The sequence below is a fragment of the Acartia tonsa genome, chromosome 3 (genome assembly GCF_053477335.1).
Source record: "Acartia tonsa isolate MP-2025a chromosome 3, ASM5347733v1, whole genome shotgun sequence".
NCBI classification, from domain to species: domain Eukaryota; kingdom Metazoa; phylum Arthropoda; class Copepoda; order Calanoida; family Acartiidae; genus Acartia; species Acartia tonsa.
This window is the reverse complement of record NC_137262.1, coordinates 17,016,642-17,035,241: the sequence shown is the minus strand read 5'-3', so window position 1 is coordinate 17,035,241 and position 18,600 is coordinate 17,016,642. Positions and strand designations below refer to the sequence as shown.

General features: G+C 29.6%; 3 protein-coding genes and 1 long non-coding RNA gene across 5 annotated transcripts in view; all 4 read left to right on the top strand.

Annotated features, from left to right (window-relative positions):
• Positions 1 to 1,071: 1,071 nt before the first annotated feature.
• On the top strand, positions 1,072 to 5,763 carry LOC145313492 (uncharacterized). Its single transcript, XM_080152927.1, has 8 exons — positions 1,072 to 1,158; positions 1,529 to 1,967; positions 2,925 to 3,012; positions 3,598 to 3,714; positions 4,320 to 4,447; positions 4,938 to 5,026; positions 5,179 to 5,303; positions 5,637 to 5,763. Exons 2-8 carry the CDS (start codon positions 1,608 to 1,610, stop codon positions 5,744 to 5,746), a joined length of 1,017 nt encoding a protein of 338 aa, XP_080009053.1. The 5' UTR covers positions 1,072 to 1,158; positions 1,529 to 1,607; the 3' UTR covers positions 5,747 to 5,763.
• Positions 5,764 to 6,089: 326 nt separating this feature from the next.
• Positions 6,090 to 10,291, top strand: LOC145313496 (uncharacterized). Its single transcript, XR_013877347.1, has 3 exons — positions 6,090 to 6,177; positions 7,794 to 7,878; positions 9,502 to 10,291. It is a non-coding gene; the product is annotated as an uncharacterized LOC145313496 (long non-coding RNA).
• Positions 10,292 to 12,304: 2,013 nt separating this feature from the next.
• Positions 12,305 to 14,315, top strand: LOC145313493 (cancer-related nucleoside-triphosphatase homolog). Its single transcript, XM_080152928.1, has 5 exons — positions 12,305 to 12,414; positions 12,829 to 12,960; positions 13,256 to 13,407; positions 13,589 to 13,658; positions 13,833 to 14,315. Exons 1-5 carry the CDS (start codon positions 12,342 to 12,344, stop codon positions 13,940 to 13,942), a joined length of 537 nt encoding a protein of 178 aa, XP_080009054.1. The 5' UTR covers positions 12,305 to 12,341; the 3' UTR covers positions 13,943 to 14,315.
• Positions 14,316 to 14,322: 7 nt separating this feature from the next.
• The window catches only part of LOC145313491 (DDB1- and CUL4-associated factor 8), a 69,178-nt gene continuing 64,900 nt past the window's right edge, over positions 14,323 to 18,600 (top strand). Inside the window, exons 1-4 of one of the 2 annotated variants that reach the window (XM_080152926.1) lie at positions 14,323 to 14,552; positions 14,723 to 14,823; positions 15,246 to 15,386; positions 17,124 to 17,198. In XM_080152926.1, coding sequence (XP_080009052.1) covers positions 14,328 to 14,552; positions 14,723 to 14,823; positions 15,246 to 15,386; positions 17,124 to 17,198 — 542 coding nt within the window. In that variant the 5' untranslated portion in view covers positions 14,323 to 14,327. Of the gene's footprint in view, positions 14,553 to 14,722; positions 14,824 to 15,245; positions 15,387 to 17,111; positions 17,199 to 18,600 lie in introns of both variants that reach the window. The other variant, XM_080152925.1, reaches the window with a different exon arrangement.

The window sequence follows — 18,600 nt, the reverse complement described above, 5'->3', positions numbered from 1 at the left end:
ACTGAAAAGTTGATTAATGGCAAAGCAAATGATTTTAAAAGTTACGTTTGTTCATCGAATTGATTTGAAGTTAGTTGTCAAAATTGAAGACATTATTTCCACTGTTTTTATAAATATTGATTTTTGTTTCTATAGAAGCTACACTGCTAGTTCTGAATGCTATGTGTGTATTGCATGAGGAAAGGTTTCTTGCCAAATTCGGATGGTCTGCTCAACATAACAGGTATTTTCATAGTGGCAGCTTATTCAGTATAAATCTATATTCTAAAACCTTAATAAAATACCTTATAATTAATATCGAAGCTGCTCTATTATTAGAGTATATCCTTAAGGTCGTCTTAAGACCTGCCCCTAAAAAGACTATTGCTCTGCATTTGTAAAAAAACAAGTAATTGTGACAAAACATTTTCCCATTCCAATGTATGCAAGGGGTGCTTTAAAAGAGACAAAGGGGTAGTTGCACTAAATGTATTTGAACTTGAATTTAGTGAACCGCATATTTTTTCCTTATCAATGGTTTAAACAACATCTATGAGCTTATTTTTGAAATAATTTTAATTTTCTACCACGTAGTTTTAAAGATATCAAGACTTGAAAATTGTATTCTTGTGATAAGCTGGCTTATTTTCACAAAAAATAACATGATCACTAAGTGATGTATAAATGTTTGTTATTTATTGTAATACAAAATTATATTTATTTAATGGTATATTTGTAACTTATGCTTGAAATAATTTTTATGAAATGCACTTCATGCAACTATCCCTTTACATTTTTAAAACTTGCAGTTTTCGTGTATGTAATCGTATTATCTTACATTTTAGGGGATTTGGAGAAACTGGAGGAGTAAAGACTCAAATACTGGATATTATTAGATCTGTCAGGAAAGTTGCATTAGATAATTACGTCATAATTACGTTACAGACCAACATACAAACATGAACTAAATTTTAGTACCTACTTAATGTAATTTTTTCACTAATTTTTTGAAGTTCATTTTTAACGTACGGACCAAATAAATTTAGCGTAGCTGATCTATTATTAATGTATTATTCTTTGCAACTGTATTAGAACTGTGATGAGAATTCCTCTGATATTTATCAACGGATTAGTAGTCACGAAGAAACTAATTTTGGGCTAGTTCATCGCTTATCTTAGGTAGGTAATAAAAAAAGAGACCAAGAAATACAAAATAATGTATGCATTTTTTTTTAACGGTGAAATCTTGAATTAATACGTTTAATATTATCCGTAAATATAAAATTTGAAAATCAGACAATAAACACCAAGTATATGTGGGAAGAAATATGATAGCAGCTTAAAAATCTGCTTATAAGCCGTCCGACTGCTTTATATGTTTTATAATTAAGGTAATATTGACAAGAAGTTTTAGCCTTCTATCTCGAATAGGAGCCGAGAAAATCACGTTTCCCCTAAAACGTGGCATACGGACGGACATTTCTAAATATAGAGTACCCTTACTTCTAAGAAATATGTGTTGGTGGTTTATTGTGTTTAATATTTTCAGGACGAATCCCAATATCAATCATTAACCCCAACCCAACTAGAAATAAAATATAAACTGTGATAACATAAAAAAAATTAAAATGGCTAAACTAGACGATTATGATACAGTGACACAATACATAAGACTAGATCCTAAATTAACTAACCTGCTCAGTGAATATTACACCTTCCTGGCACCTATGATGACCCAGTTGACCTTCCTGTTGTTGCTGGCGACCCTGGCAATATTTGAGGTCAAGGTCAAGTTTGAAGCCAAAGCATTGGAGATATTATTGCATAAGAATAGATCTAGTACGCGACAGGTTATGGTGTACAACTGCGGGCAGATAGTTATCTATATAGCGGCTGTCTATTGGCGGCTATGTAGCCCGGAGCTGCAGGCAATTGCTGCCTATTCACTGGCGGCTAAACTAATACAGACTAATTGGCAACAATTTAAGGTAAAGTTTTTTTACTTTCCTGTTTCTTATAAATGAAAGTTTGCATACATTTGTTTTTTGTTTTTGATTCAAGATTCTAGAATTTCGTTAGAATAAAACTAAACAGTACAAAGATTGTCTTTGCAATTGAATGAATTACAATAAGGGAAAGCAGGTCAAAAGATGAAAATAATACATGATAAGAGTTTTTACCTAAAGTATAGTAGTTATTGTTCTTTAAATGCACACGGATATGAAAAAGGAAATTAGGATAGAAAAGTAAATTTTGTTAAAAAAGGTTTCCATTCTGGTCACTTTTTCATCTTCTTATAGGTCCAAGAAAGGTTTAGGTAAAACTATTTAAAAAATCTGCTAATATCTAACATTTTTCTCATGTCCCTGTGCGTGCAGATGCATTTATGATTTGCACTGATATGTTTTATGGGCCAGATAATACAATTCATGTTCCTATTTCAGAGTTATAGGTATATTCTTGTAGTAACATTGGACCTAATTCTAAGATATGTATGAAGTTTAGGGTCATATTCTAGAAACTTAATTTTAATGGGCCAGATAACGTAATTTTGTTATCACTTTAAAATTAAACTTTTAACATTTATAAATCTATCTCAGCCATAACTTTTAGAAATTACCTAGTAACTACTGCTGCTTTATAATGAAATATATTTGAAGAAAAAATCTTCATTATCAATCGCATCTGTAATAGATAACAACAACGTAAATAAATGAAAATTGGCATTAAGAATTATACAAAAGCACCTAGTCAAATTGTTAAAAAATATCATAAAAAAAATAAAATCACTGCTACTGTGTATATCTTTACACTAACAAAACCAAACAAAAAATGAATATATACAGGATATATTATATGAAATTTAATATATTTAAGTTTTTATCCCTTATTATTTCATTTTTTAAAGTGACTAGATCATTGTTTAATTTTGTGTTATATTTTAGGTTGATATTCTAACTATAGCCCCGACTATTCTACCCACCATTCTCTTTGCATTTATGGTGAAACCAAATAATTCCTTATCTATTATAGGTATTTATTTTATTAATATTCATTCATAAAGACATTAATTGCAGATAAGAAAATACGCATTGTCTTTATTGTTTTAATTTGTATGTAATGAGAAATTGTGAGGGATATTAATTTTGGATTTTGTTTGCTCATGCAGATAAAATTAATTTCATCTTAATGAATAGGTAGGTAAGCAAAGGAAAATGGTACAAACATTTCCTGGCAGGGAGAGGACAATGGACTACTAAGTTACCCTGTTACCCAAAATTCTTTAGCAATGTTATCTTATTCATTTGCTCAAAAACTATGGATGTTCATTGTTCATTGAATTTTGATTGGTTAGTTAAAATTAGTAATTTTTAGACAGAACTTTGTAGTTCTAATAAAATCCCATACATTTTTGTCATGATATTTTATATACATTTGTTAATATTTTGCAAAGCCATCGAAAATACAGATAATTTTGCGGTTACAAACCGGTTTGTTTTCCGTGGAAAAGAAGTGGATTCTTAGCAATTAAATAATAGCTCAGTATTTAAAATATTTCTATTGAACATTTCCTGCCTGACTTTTATATATTTCTTTGACCAAATATTTTGATTTTAGAAGGTACAGATCAGCTGATAAATGAAGGAACCCAACAAGTAATTCCAGTAATACTTGTCTACCTTTCTCTGGTTCTATATCCAATCATTTGCGTTACAGTTGTCATTTCTTTTATAGGTAACTTTTATAATGTTTTTTTTTATAAGAAACTTATAGATAACTTTGACTTTATGGCAATATTAGATAAAGACTTCTCATGTATGATTTTTTAAGGAAATATCATATAAAAAAATAGAAGAACTTAATAATGTTTCTAGTATTCATTCGAATCCGGTGGATAGGAACCGGTTCTCATCCATACGAAAAAACTATGTCTAGCATCGTATTATATCCAGCTTTCTACAAATATAAAAATGTACAATCATAAGATTAAAACCAGTTTTTTAGCCTTCGGCACCTCGGGGCTAAAAAACTGGTTTTAATCTTATAATTGTACATTCTATATCCGCGGAAAGCGGTTTATAATACGATGAAAGAAATAAATATAAAAACTTTATTTTGCCTGTTCAAGGTTTATTAATCTAAGATATTTTTGAGCAAATGAAATATAGTTGAGCAAAAAAGCCTTAGAGTCAATCAATAATTTTAATTTACAGAAAGTGTAATTTGATGATGGTTTTGTATCAATTAATCGTCCACTTTCTTTTTTATTGAAATCCCTTTGAGTTTCTAAAAAATATATAATGAATTTTAATTTGTATTAAATATACTAAATGTTTTAGCTTACTGTTTCTTCCGCTTTCTGGCTTCTCTGCGTCGAAGGTTTCCCGATGATTTTGACTTCTTTCTCACCCTGGCCATTTCCATTCTGGCTTTCAAAACTGTCAAAAGAGATCTTGTTCAGAGACAGGTAGATTTTACATTTTCCCCCGCAATATTCCGTAAAATTGGGTGCAAGCTTGCTGTCAAATGCGCTTATTAGGTCTAACTGTACTTAATGTTGACAAAATGTATAGTATAATTAAATGCACAATTAAGAACAGTTAATCAGCGCATTTAACTGGAAGCTTGCACCCCATTTTACGGAATATTGGGAAAAATAAGACGCCTTTCGTTGATATCTAAAATAGTTGTAATAAACCAACTTTTACATATGATAATTTGTCTTATTTAGTTGTTTTAGTTTTCTCTACATTGGCTATTTCATATATTCAATCAATAATATCTAAAACTTATTTACTTCTTTATTGAATACGTAACACTCTGAGTTAATCAAAAAGCTATGTACATTACAATAATGCTAATATTTTTTACTTAGGTAGGTAATCAACTTTTAAAGTTCATTTTTATTTATCTATTTTTTTATTTTTTATTTATCTAATCTCACTATTACATTTCAGTTAAAAGACATGGTTTGTTCTAAGTTGAACTATCCAACGTCACCATCCACTTCGATACTTAAAGATATAAGCTTATCTCTACCCAGCAGGCATTAATGAATATTTAAATGCATTCAAAATAAGTTGTGAATTATGAACATATTTTATAATTTTACTAAATGAAAGTCATATATATGACACTGCTTTTCCTTTAAGTCTTCCTATAATTGCATTGAAATATCCATTTGCTAACACCATACAGTTTCTCCTCAAGTGCTGGACCTATGGCCGAGATGGAGGATAGTGATGCCCAGCTGGCACTGCAGCATTGGTGTTTGTCTAATGATAATATCATTAGGTCCATTGCCAAAGTTGTCAAAAGTCCAGGTAGAAAAATTATTTTTCTTGAAGCTTTTTTTGTTGATTTTCAGAACTCTTAATTTTGTGCCTGCAAAATGAAATTCTGATGTCAAAAACTAAAGTTGTAACGATGTCTTGGACTTAATTAATGGAAATTGAGGAATAAATGAATTGCTCTGTAAAAATAAGACTTTGTAGATTTTCAAAAAACTTAATAAAGTTTGAAAACCTTCGCAAAACATATAAACTTGAATTGCATTGCTAAAACCATGACCCTGTGATTAATAGAAAAATACATATAGTTGATAAATAGTAAACTTATGTCATGACAGCTTTCATAGAAGGTCCTTCTTATCTTAGTTCGTTATGGTGAAGTTGAGGAAGTGGTGAAACCAGAGAACATGTCATATATAGATTTTTACACGGAACTATTTACAACCTACAGAGGATATCATATTCTACAGGCATAGAATAATAAACAATAGATTCTTGATTGATTTGGGGTATATAAATATAATTTCAACTCCAGAATGACTTTCTTATAGATCCAGTGGCACAAGTCAGTCGTACTAACACAGACAACCAATCCTTTTTATTTTATTATCAAAATTTAAGGAACTTTGGTGATTAAAATCCTAAAAAAAACGGCTGTCTAAGGGCAAAGTTTTTCATTTGACTTAGTTGATTGATTGATTAGCCATAGTTTCTTAGGGTTTGGCTCTAAGTCGTCATGAAGTATTTGGAGACACCTTTGTATAGCCACTTAGTAGCTTGGTTGATAAGTAATAACCTCTGACACATTAAACTAACTATTTCTGGACTTATTATTCTATGTTAACATCCAGGCAAGACCTGCCTACAAACCTGGAGCTTGCTGGGTTCATATTGTCCATCCACCAAGGTAAGGGTTCATATTGTCTGTTTCATTATTTCATTTAATTACCTGATGTGTTATTAAAGAAAAAAAAGTTTAGGTAAGGAATTAGTAATTTCTTTCACCTTTTTCATGTGGAACATAAATCTAAGGCATTTTCTCCAATTCGCATCACAAAGTATTCAATGCATGTGTAAAAAATACTGCATATTATGTAACTAGTATCCCCAAAAAGTACAAATGGTATGTAAAAAAAATTGTGAGCATTTTTCTATAATATTTCATTTTTATCTATAAATTGCATTTTTTGTATTTGTGTAATAATATGTATTTGTGAATGCAGCAAAAGTATTATATATCTATCTTGGGCAAAGGTAATACAATATTAGATATAATGGTATTTTCCTGCAAGTAGCTTGTAAATATTGTACCCCTACTATCTAATATTTGTCCACAGCACCCTGGGGCCTGGCTAACATATTTCTTGTTTTAAAGAATCTTAGAATGGTCTTTACAATTTTTGTAGTTAAGCCAAGTTATCTCTAAAACGTAGATATGTAAAAGTATATTTGGGTAGTTTTAGTGTTTATCATTAGTTATCATTATTTATTGTGGGTTAGGGGATTTTTTTTCTCTTAATAGATCCCAATAGAACGAAGCCAATATTTTTTTTTGCAAAATTGAAATCTGCACCACACACACTTCAATTTTCAATAGGTAGATGTTTCTTTCTCCCTCTTAGGGGATTGTGAAAATTAGTCTTTATATAAAAGTATTTATATAGGTTATGATATAAATTATATTGGTATGAACAGTTCAGTAAGAAAAATAAATCCTAGCTATTCTATCAAACTAAAATTGTTTAGAAAAATTGTCACTTCGTTAGTTCTTACCAGGCTTCCTATAAAAAAAGGTACAATAAAATAATCCCAAAAGATATTTTAAAGATATCACGTAATTGAAAATTTTAACTTCCTTGGATATGTTTTTTTGTGAATTATACTTATTTAGGTATATTTTAAGCATTTTGATTCAGTAAATTTTTCAGCACATGTTAATATCATTATATCCCGAAGACCTACCTGGAAGTCGATTAATTTTTGATCAAATTAGACAAGTTTTTGCATAGAAAAATCACCATATTCCAGATTTCAATTATCTGCGTTTTTGTTTTTCTTTTACGGTTTTGTATTCGAATATTTAAAGGATTGCATTAATCATAAAAATGCATTGATTAAAAGTAAATATTTAATCTTCTATTCTTGTTAATCAATAGATCTACAGTTACAACTTTTACTTAATGTAAAAAGTTGTTTTAAAACTGATTTGGTAAAAGGTTTTTCTAATTTTGTTTGCAAAAAATATTTTGATTTAAAGTACAAATGTATGATATATATTTTATGTTAAGTTTTATAAAACGTACTTTAGGAATGATAATACCTTATTTATTTTTGTAGATAAATCTTAGATTTTTGTATTTATAAACTATTAAGTATCTTGTAAACTCTAAGATTTAATAAAATAGTCCTTGATTTTGAGAGTAGATCTAAGAGATAAACGATAATGTTTTTTTTTCTGTGAAACTTGCTTTTACCTCTCAATGCAAAAGCTTAACATAGACCAAAAATCTTTTTTTTGTTTAGTGAATCTGGATTGTATGGTATGATGAAAGGAGCAGCCTACAAGATGTACGTCCTTGCATCCTGGGTTCTACCAGATTCAATGCAGGTAAGCGATTAGTTAATACACCAAACAAAAATTCAATTATGAATAGATATGAGTAAAGTCTATTAAATTTTTAAGGATTTTTTGTCGAGTTTTATCTGATTTTACGACAAAAATAAACAAATATTATACATACCTTTTCCATCAAGTTGATTTTGTACTTTTATTTTACTTAAATTCTAAATATAGACTGTATTTTTTCCTCTTATTTTTTTTATACTTTACGTTTACTAAACTTTGATTGGAGGGTATTTTTACAATAGTAATATTATAGGGTAAAACTAAGTATGTACTTTATTTTGTTTTTATATTTTTTCTTGTCTGGCTTGTTATGAATTTGACAGTATTACAAAATTGTATTTTATGAAGGCATAAGTATTTGTATTCTAATAAAGAATTATAAGAAAAGTTTAAACAAAATTTGTTGAAATCTAATAACCTAAGTTAGAAGCTTTCTTCCATTTGATTTAATTTACATCTTTTATTTAAGCCGTTGTCTTTTTTTATTCTATTATTTTTTTATGTCAGAATCCTTATTACTGTTCCATATTTTATGTTGTTATAAAATATTTATAATAAAATCTACCCACTCAAGCAAGCAAAACAATAACAACATCTTTGAATAAGAAACAGCGACATGTATTTAACATAACAAATATAAATATATAAAAAATATATTAAGTGATGGAGTAATACTGGGTTAAACCATCTAAAGATATTTAATTTTTCTATATCCTTGCAAATAATCCAAATTTGCAAGTATTTTGCTGCTTTGTAGTGCTTAATTTACAATATCTGCCTAAATATACATTTCAAAATCAAAATGTTGCAGCATAACTTTTCTTGTTTACTCTAATTATAATGTTATTTTTATAAGATTATATGTCCTTGTTTGGTTTGAATAATAGAATTGAATTTCTGTGTCTGGTGGATAAAATAACATATCTCTCACAGAACATTGGGTATTTGAATATTGTTTACAGTATGAAACTACAAAAATGATTGAAATTATTTTGTATTGAAATAACGCACATAAATTTTAACAATTTACAGTATGTACGGTCATAGAAAGGGGCTTCCTTTTTAATGTTCAAAATTTAAAGTACTGTCAAGTATAAATTATTTTTCATAAAATTACTTACAAAGCACCCTAAAATAAAATTATGTAAGGTCATTAATCTAAAGGAACATACTGTATTTGATTTGAATGTTTGATCTGTATTGCAAAAATATTTAAATTATGGGACTGCAATATCCAAAGGGATATTTAGATAAATTAGATCATATGTAATAAATTAGACTTCGAGGATTATTGCATCTTTAAATAAGAATCGAGTACCTATATGGTGTTAGTTCCATGAAATGCATTTTAACTTGGAAATCCCATTTTTTTCTTACTTAAGATTTTAATTAAAACTTGTGTAACATTTGCAAGTTTTGAATGTTTCTTTTTTTTCAAAATCATCATAACGGCTTCTTATTTGTTCTTCTTTTCTTAGATAATATTTGTAATGAGATTAGAAATTCTTCATCATATTTTCAGAAACGTCAAACGTCACCAAACTCTCTTCATGTAAATATCTCTTGTAGTATTAACAATCTATTGTAAATATATTTAAATTTCAGGATTATCTGTCTGTTTTTGGATTCAAGCATTCAAATATTGAAATAGAAACACAGATGAACTGCTCGCTGCTCAACAAACAAATGCTCGTGGAGAAAATTAATTAAAATGACATCGATTGTTGCTTAATTGTTCAATGGTTTTCTTTAATATTTGAGGCATTAGGAATAGATCATATAGCTTTGGCATAATTTTTTCATATTCACAAACTGCTTCTGAATAGCAAAGGGAAAGTGGCAGTTAAAAGCATTAATTTACGTTCTGATGATTTTGTAATATGTGTCACACATATATATAATATATATATGATATATCATTCATTCAAAACATTTTTCCCTCGAATTCCTTCCTTTTCTCCAAAGTGAGAGGTTTATAGATTTTTTCATTCGATATTTGAACTATTTAAGTATTGTGATGTTAGTGTGAAAAATCTATATTTCTTATCAAAGGTAATACTTAAATATAAATGAACAAATATTGGAGAGAAATGAGAATGTAAAATTTTCACATATAATACCTAGTGGGTTAGAGAGGGATATTTTATCTGAAGAAATCTATTATGCTCTCAATATTTTACATTGACAATAAGGAGTAATGACTGTTTTGAAAACAAAATTAGGTTATCTGCAAATAAAAAAGTTATATTTTTGCACTGCACTGTTCTCTAGTTGAAAATAGAATTGAAAGTAAATAATTCATTTTAAAAATGTTGACAACGTAGTTAACATCCAATTATTGGCTACATACAGGTAGGAAGGGGATAATCAATGACGGTTAAACTATTATAATTTCTTAACCCAGATTTTTCTGTCACGTCATATCCCTGTATTCTTTTTTCTAAAATTTTAATATAATATGTAAATTATACACCAATCCCTCATTTCTAGGAATTGAACAACAATTTCTTATCTTATTATTTTGAAAATGTGATCAGGGTGTTTTGGTGTTGTGGCCATCTGATTTTACCCAGGGATAAATGGATAGGACAACGAAGAAAAATTAAATCCATCCTTCCCCCCATTTTGCCTTTGTTAGACGTAGAATTATTAGTGGAAGTACAATGGGTCTAGATTATTTTTCTGGTCCATTGTTCTCTACCTTCCTGAGTTTTGCCATTTTCTCGGACAAACACAATCATTAAAAGATAGATTAACTTTTAGAAAATGGGGTTAGAACAGGGATGTCAGTATGCAAAGGTAATGAAATTCAATTAATATTGCTTTTGGATACTTTTAGAGTCGAGTAAGTGGGGATTCCGTACATACCCTTAAGTTAACTAAAGTCAAATTCCATGGCAAATAAACGGGCGCTAGCTAGGCCGTTTATTTTTTTTCAGAACCGCTGTTTAAAAAAAAACTTAACGTTGTAAATGACTGATCATGTTTGTTTCAATCAATCATTTTATGAGCAATGTGTTTAAAACGCTTTTCTGAATTTTTAACCTGCCATGTTCATGTTCCCTTAGAATAATTGTCCGTGGTCAAGTAGTACTGCAGAAGTTGTTTTGTTATTTCCCTGATGGTAATATTGAACATTTCAATAATTAAACTTACAACAATCAATCTTTCTCAAAATAACAATTACTGAGATGTCTTTATTTTCAATTATTTACCTGTTTCCTAAGGGTTTGAAATAAAACTAATGAAACGATAATGGACAAAATAAACCACAACTTTCTTTTCCCCCAATATATTAGAAAGGTGAATTTATCTTTGTCTTAAATAAATTAGGTACTCCTTACTATGAAATTTTGTTTTGAACATCTAATAATATTTTTTACACAGAAGCATTTTTTGATATTGTTTAAAAGCTAATTTTTTTTTCATAATTAAACAGGGGTGTATATTCTACATGGGATCCCCTGCTCAGGGGGGGGGGGGGGGGAATAAAAAATAAGTGATTGGAGGGGAAAAAATGTAAAAATTAAGAAAACTGAAAACAATTTTTTCCATTTCCCCCCCCCCCACTCCTTGGTGAAAAAAAACTAAAAAAAAAGGTGTGGCAGGAGGGATAACAGTAACAGTAACAAGCCCTTTTCACTCCACAGGGGGGAGCATAGGCCGCTGACAATTCGTCAGTGTTTCTGTAACAATGTGGCTTATGGATATGGGATAGGGTTGTCAGCCCTAAGCCCTATGATTGCGGTGTAAAGCGTCCATTTGCCATCAGACAACCAACCCTTTGATTGCACGACCTTTGTCTGAGAAGTCCTAACTGTGCATGGTAGTGAGTTGCGCCTGTGTTGGGCCAAGGCATTCCCCCTACTCTAACTATTTATGTCGCGCGCCTGACATAGCAGCAGTTGGAATCATTTTTAACGTCTTTAGTTATGACGCGGTGTCGGACCGAGATTCGAACCTATCACCTTCCCGACGACGAGCGGATGCGCTACGTGTTGAGCTACGGTCGTGGGTTTTAGGAGGTTTACGGGTTGGTAGGAGGGATAAAATAAATAAAATAAAGAGTTCTTTAAATATTTTTCCATTTTCCCCCTACTTGGTGAGAAAAAAAACTAGGGGGAGGAGGGGAAATAAAAAAAATTTGTAGCAGGGGAAAAAAAAAATCTTGTGCAGAATATACACCCCTGTAATTAAATTAATCTTAATATTTTATGAAAAACATTATTATTTTAATTATGTATTGATTATTATATAAAATGTAGACATAAATAATAAAAATACATTATATACATTAATAAACTTGTGTTGTAAAAGTTTTAATTTAAACTATTATTTTTGTTTAAATTGCGCCATAATTTGAATTATGTATTGTAATGTAATGTATTGTACGTCTAGTGATTTCTTTTTTTTTACCTATTTTTTCACTTCAGATTTAAACAAAAATGCGGTTGTTATTGACAGGACCTCCTGGAATAGGGAAAACTACAGCCTGTATAAAGCTAGCTCAACTAGTTGGTAGGTTACCATTTTACTATCAAGGAGATGGGTTCGAATCTCGGCTTGAACCGCCTCTCAATATTACGTTAATAAGTTATACCTACTGCTGTTATATCAGATACGCGACCTCATTTGTAAGAGTAATAAGGAATATCTTATTCAAAACTTATTAGCCTGCAGAATTAAAACTTTCAGACAAAATTCGCGCAATTAAGGGGATAGTTTTTGTTATCAACGATCTCCAGCTATCTTGGTTTAAACTATTCCTCAAAACAAAACAAGGAACTGAATCCTTTAGGTAAAATCAGGTATAGGATTAAGGTATCAAATGCTTTAGTAAAATCAAGGTGTCATAAAAAGCCGTTTGATATTTATTTTAATTCTGATATCTCATAAAAGTTTTCTTTTAACATAATCCCTTAACTTTATCAGGTCCTGATGCACAAGGCTTTTATACAGAGGAAGTAAAGGTGGGCGGCCAAAGAACTGGTTTTGATATTGTAACTTTGGATGGTGACAAAACAAAACGTGGCATCCTCGCGCGTAAAAATTCTCGTGTAAAAGGCAGGGATTAAGGATAAGAAATTGGCTCCTAATGCAACTGTAATTTTTAATCATATCACAAAAAAATCAAAACTTATTTAAGTTTTTCAAATGTTCAAATTTTGCTAGTATGCAATTGATTTAAAGTTTAAAATGGTCTATTAAGTAAGGACTGAAGGACAAACAGCTTCTATAGTTTAGACTTTATTCTTAATCAATGAGTAACCTAAGTTTGAATTATTATTTAAAGATGTAATTTAGGATAGGAAGAAAATTTATTTTGGCTTACTTATAACTCCTTTATCCCTGATTTAAGGACCTAAAGTTGGTGCGTATACTGTACACGTTGAAGACTTTGAAACTATTGCCCTGCCGTGTTTAAAGAATATCAATAGTTCTGTGTTAATTATTGATGAAATTGGAAAGATGGAGTCGTACAGCAATAAATTTAAAATTGCCATCAGGAAATTATCACTTAGTTTAACTTATAGAATAGCTTGAAGAAAAAAAAAACATTTAAGTAAATAAATTTTTAGCTGGGAAAGGTTAGGATATATGGAAGCAAGCAATGTATGTAAATTGTTGTTTTTACATTTGACAATAACGTTTATTAAGAACTTACAAAATTAAGTGATAAAATTGCAGGAAGGTATTTAATGAATTTGAAGGTGTAATTATAGCTACAATACCTAAACCTTCAGCAAATCCTCTTCCATTAGGTAATGACTTTATTGTTATCTTCTAATATTAAACTAGGTATGTATAACTATAGATCTTACTATCTACTAAATCCGTTGAGCTCTTTCTAAAATTGATGCTTCAAACAGCTCTACCTAGTATATTATATCGTAAAAACGTAGCTAAAGTAAATTCATAAAAATGTTTATTTTTAGTGGAAGAAGTAAAGTCTTTTCCCAATACAGAAATAATAACGGTTAGCGTTCAAAACAGAGATTCTTTACCTCAAGAAATGTTAGATAAAGTTAATGAATCAAAAAGCTAAAATTGTGTTTTAAACTTTTATTGTTACAAGTACAGTAAGATTTTATGTAAAGCAAGATTTTGGAGAGTGAAAATATAAATTTGGACAAAAATGAAAAGAACATTGAAGTGGAATGAATATAAGTAGCTGATCTATTTGCATACTGCTACAACAAAGAAGACTGGGATATTAGCAGAGAAACTCAAAAAAAATGTTGTCAACCAATAATCTGAATAACTAATTTTAAGTGCAATTCTAGGAAAACGTTTTGACTTATATTCACTTTAATTATTCTCTCAGTTGGAATACTTGTACCATTCTGAAAAGAATCTGAAAAACTTTGACAACCAACATTTTGTGTTATTAATAGATTATATTTTTTTACATTTTCAGATGGCAAAATAAAATGGAGAACAAAAAGTCCGAAGACAAACCAGAACGTGAGAAAGATGTGGGCACAAATGATCAGACTGCATCTCAAGTTGATAAAGACAATAATACTGATAACACGGCCGAGAAAGTAGATGGAGAAGGTGGTAGCAAGAATGATATCTGTGATAATAAAGATGAGAGTGATAAAGTGATAGATAGTGAACCAACCAAGGCTTCCAGACAAGCATCTGACCAGGAGAGTTATGTTTAAATTTGTCCATAGTTGACATTTAGAAAAAAGTAGGACTTTTCTTAATATACTTTCAAGATCTTTCTTATTTTTTGCCCAATAAAATTTTGTCAAATGTAACTTTTTCTGTAAAATACACGTTTTTTTGTGAAGATTAAACATAACCCTGAGTATAGGAGGATGTCAAAGGAGAAGAAGGTGATGAAACTACAGGAGGGGAAGAAACTAGTTCTTCAGGGAGTGGGGTCGTCAAATTCAAGAGGCTTAAATTAAATCACAGGTATTTCATATTGTTGATATTTTCGGTGCTTAAAGTTTTTTGGTTGTGCTTGTGCTACTGCTAACACTAGAGGTATTTGATGTTATTTTCTACATCTTCTATATTCAATAGTGGTTACTCTCTTATAGGCCTCTAAGGCAACTTGAGAAAATGGCCGCGTAAGTCGACCCTTCACTGTTTCCAGGGGCGGTTTGTCCTGGTGGGAGGGCAGAGTTACAATTCCACAAAATAGTTATAATTTCCTGAGCCTTAAAAGCTATAGTATAAATAAGAACAATGTTTGTCCAGTGTTTACCGAGATCTTATGCTTAGACAAACCAACATATCCTGTTACTTTTATATGAGGATATTAAGCGTTTTTTAGCCATTGATATATGCAATCTTAGGTATTAATTGCAATATTTACATTTTTTTTTTTTTAGAAATTACAGAGACAAATCCCAAGAGGATCTTCCAAGTGTTGTTGAAAATGTAAGTGATAGTGGTGAAGATGGGGATTCTCCACAACAAACTGGAAGCAAACGAAAAGCAAAATCAAAAAAGGAGACCTCCCAACCTGAAAAGTAAGTCATTTCATTATAAAATACTACTCTGAAAATAGACTATAATTTTTAATTTTCATTTTACCAACATATGTTGTAATTTTTTAATTTTGTAGCTGTTAAATATTTGGTATAATGTATGAAATTCTTAATATTCTTTTAATTGTTTTCCTTTATAGGCCCAATGAGACCAATTTTCTTTTTTTTTGTGAGATATGTTTTCATTCAAATTAGAATATATTACTATTAGGTATTTGATTTCTTAATTCGCTGTAAAAAAGTAAACCATGTTCTTTTAATTTACCTTTATAAAAAGACTGAAAAGAAAATAGGAATTTATCCTGTAATTAAATAGATTTTTTTTTATGTGTGTAAAATAGAAAATACTTCTAGCTTTTTGTTCATTTCAATAGGAAAGTAAAAAACTATGTATAGGTAAAGCCAGGTTTTTTTGTTAGACATTTTTAATTAATTTTGTAAACTTAAAGCTAGGGAAGTCTATTTTCATTTTTCATGAAACATTCAGACAATCTCATAAATATTTTATTAGTTGCATTCCTCTAATGGCCATTTTTTTAAAGTAGGGGATTGGGGTCATCTCAAAAAACGCCTATCTCAGAAAACGCCTATTTAGTTGTGATCAAGTGCCTAAGGAATGTAAAAGAGTGAAATTATAATTCAGGAATAAATATTTCAATAAAGATTTATAATGTACATATTGTACAATATTCACAATACCTTCTTAGACTGACATGTTTCAATACAAGATAATTTTTAAAAATGTAGTAGGCATTTTATGAAAAAGGCGTTTTTTGAGATAGGCGTTTTCTGAGATGGGCGTTTTCTGAGATAGGCGTTTTTTGAGTATAGCCGGGGATTGAAATTAAGAAAATTTTATAAAATTAATTTAAGATTCACTTTTGAGAAAGAATAGGTTAAATAGCATTTGGGGAGTCAACTTTTAAAAGTCTTAAATCCATTTTTTTATATCAAATAATCGTTTTTGTACAATGATTCAAAAAATTACATTATTTGATCATAATCCTTGACACCTTTATTTCACTTAAATGCAATTAACTTTTTGTTGGATTTTGATGCACATAGTATTGTATTGCAGATAAGATGTTATATTATTTTTCAAAAATATGCATGTTTGGGGTATTCCTGTCCAGTTTTTTGTTTAGGAATGAATAGTTCTTACCCGAGGGAATAAATGATGGACCGATAGGTCATCATTTATTCACGAGGGTAAGAACTATTCATTCCTAAACAAAAAACTGGACAGGAATATCATTCTCATTTAAACAAAAACTCATTTTTATGCTAGTAAAATGTGGTTTAATTTTGGTTTTTAAATTTCATTTATTTCCCTGGTATAATTTTTCTTTCTTTTAGTAATTAATAAAAATTATAAAATCTTCCAAAAAAAATTAAAAATCTTCTAAAATCATACCAGGGATATAAATGAGATACCAGGGAAATAAATGAATATTTACATCCACTATTTAAGGGGTTGTTTATATGGGAATGAATTTTGGCATTTATGTAAGTTACAAAAGGAAAGATAATGATATAAGTCTGTAAAATTGTCTTTTCTTTAAAAAAAAACTGTTTAAGGGAGGTGTTGTATAATTTGTATTGGTCCTTGACATTTTAAGACTTATATGTAAAGTAAATACATCTTGTCAAAAATTTTAGTTGTTTAAGAAAAAATAAGCCAGACAGATAATGAAGACATTTTACTAGGTATGTTTTTAGAGATGATTCAAGCAATAGTAGTTCTTCAGAGGGTAGCGAGGATGATGAGGTCATAAATTTACAAGAACAACTCAGGTAAACATTCATTAAGGGATGGGGGAAAAAAAGTGGTGGTGGCGTGTTTGAGTATATCGTATAAATAGAATTTAAAAGTGATTTGAAAAATGAACAAAAATAGCAAGATTGTTTAGATTTAATTTTTTACACTTCTTGTTACTAACTCCCACGGCCTTAGAAAAAAGGTTTTTCTTCAAAAGAAGGCTGATTAAAAATCTGTTGTCTTCATAACGAAAGAGTTTAAATTTTTGCACTTTGATGTAATTTTTTAAAAGAATATTAATGTGCCTTATGTGAGAGGTCGCATATACGAGTTAATTTAAATATTTAGGTATATTCTTGTTAATATGTTAATCATATTCCCATAAGGGTCAGGAAATTGGCCCCGCAGAGTTAGAGACCTCCGGAGGGGCTAAAAACAGGAGAATAGCTACTTTGAAAATATGATGACGAAACCCGCTACTTCGTGATCCTTTTTACTGTTTTTCTATGCTAACCAAAGGGGTAGTTGCACGAAATTTATTTAAACTTAATTTAGTGAACCGCATATTTTTTCCTAGTTAATGGGATAAACTACATTTATATGGCATATATTTGAAATAATTTCAATTTTTTATCACATAGTTTTTAAAATATCAAGACTTGAAATCGTCTTTTTGCAATTTAAAAAGACGATTTTCAAGTCTTGATATTTTAAAAACTACGTGCAACTACCCCTTTTGTTTACATAATCCTCTATTTTTTTACAATATCTATGCGACACAATTTAAGAATTTTTCATGAATAATTAGGAAGTTTAAAAACACATCTTTCTTATTTCTAATAAACTTTAGATAGGAATATTCTTTATACTTTAAGTGGAGCACATATCATCATCTCTTGGTTTTTTTTTAAAGGAATAGGTAGTAGCTGACGCAATAATCCGTAAAGTTGTGAGAAATATTCCATTCAAAATTATTAGGTCAAACTGTCAAACATTAAGAATAGTTATACGTAATAAGCGCATTTGACTGGAAGCTTGCTCACAATTTTACGGATTATTGTGTAAGCTAATATTCGATTCCCTTTATAAAAGATTGTATTTCTTAATAATCAGAATTAAAGACTTAAAAAATATTTTCTACTGCAACTATGTCGGAAGTGTGATGGTAATGGTAAACAAAGGGGGATTCTTTAACCCTTTGACGGCAACATTATTTTTATCGATACTTAAGAAAAAGATTTTTTGACAAATAATGAAAAAAATGAAAAAAGAAGTATAACACAGGGATAAATTGTAGTCCATCCCAAATGATGACAATTTAAATAAATTAACCCTTGTTTAGATTTTAATTATTGGTTGAAAAGTTAAGACACTACCAGTTGGGAATCAAACAATCAATACAATAAAGCACTCAAAGTTTTTGATCCTAGGAATAAG

Coding starts and splice junctions, on each gene's coding strand:
- LOC145313492 (XM_080152927.1), top strand. CDS start 1,608: ATGGCTAAACTAGACGATTATGATACAGTGACACAATACATAAGACTA. Junction 3,013..3,597: donor TAATTCCTTATCTATTATAG/GTATTTATTTTA, acceptor TTTTGATTTTAG/AAGGTACAGATCAGCTGATA. Junction 5,027..5,178: donor AGCTTATCTCTACCCAGCAG/GCATTAATGAAT, acceptor AACACCATACAG/TTTCTCCTCAAGTGCTGGAC.
- LOC145313493 (XM_080152928.1), top strand. CDS start 12,342: ATGCGGTTGTTATTGACAGGACCTCCTGGAATAGGGAAAACTACAGCC. Junction 12,415..12,828: donor AAAGCTAGCTCAACTAGTTG/GTAGGTTACCAT, acceptor TAACTTTATCAG/GTCCTGATGCACAAGGCTTT. Junction 13,408..13,588: donor TTAAAATTGCCATCAGGAAA/TTATCACTTAGT, acceptor AATTGCAGGAAG/GTATTTAATGAATTTGAAGG.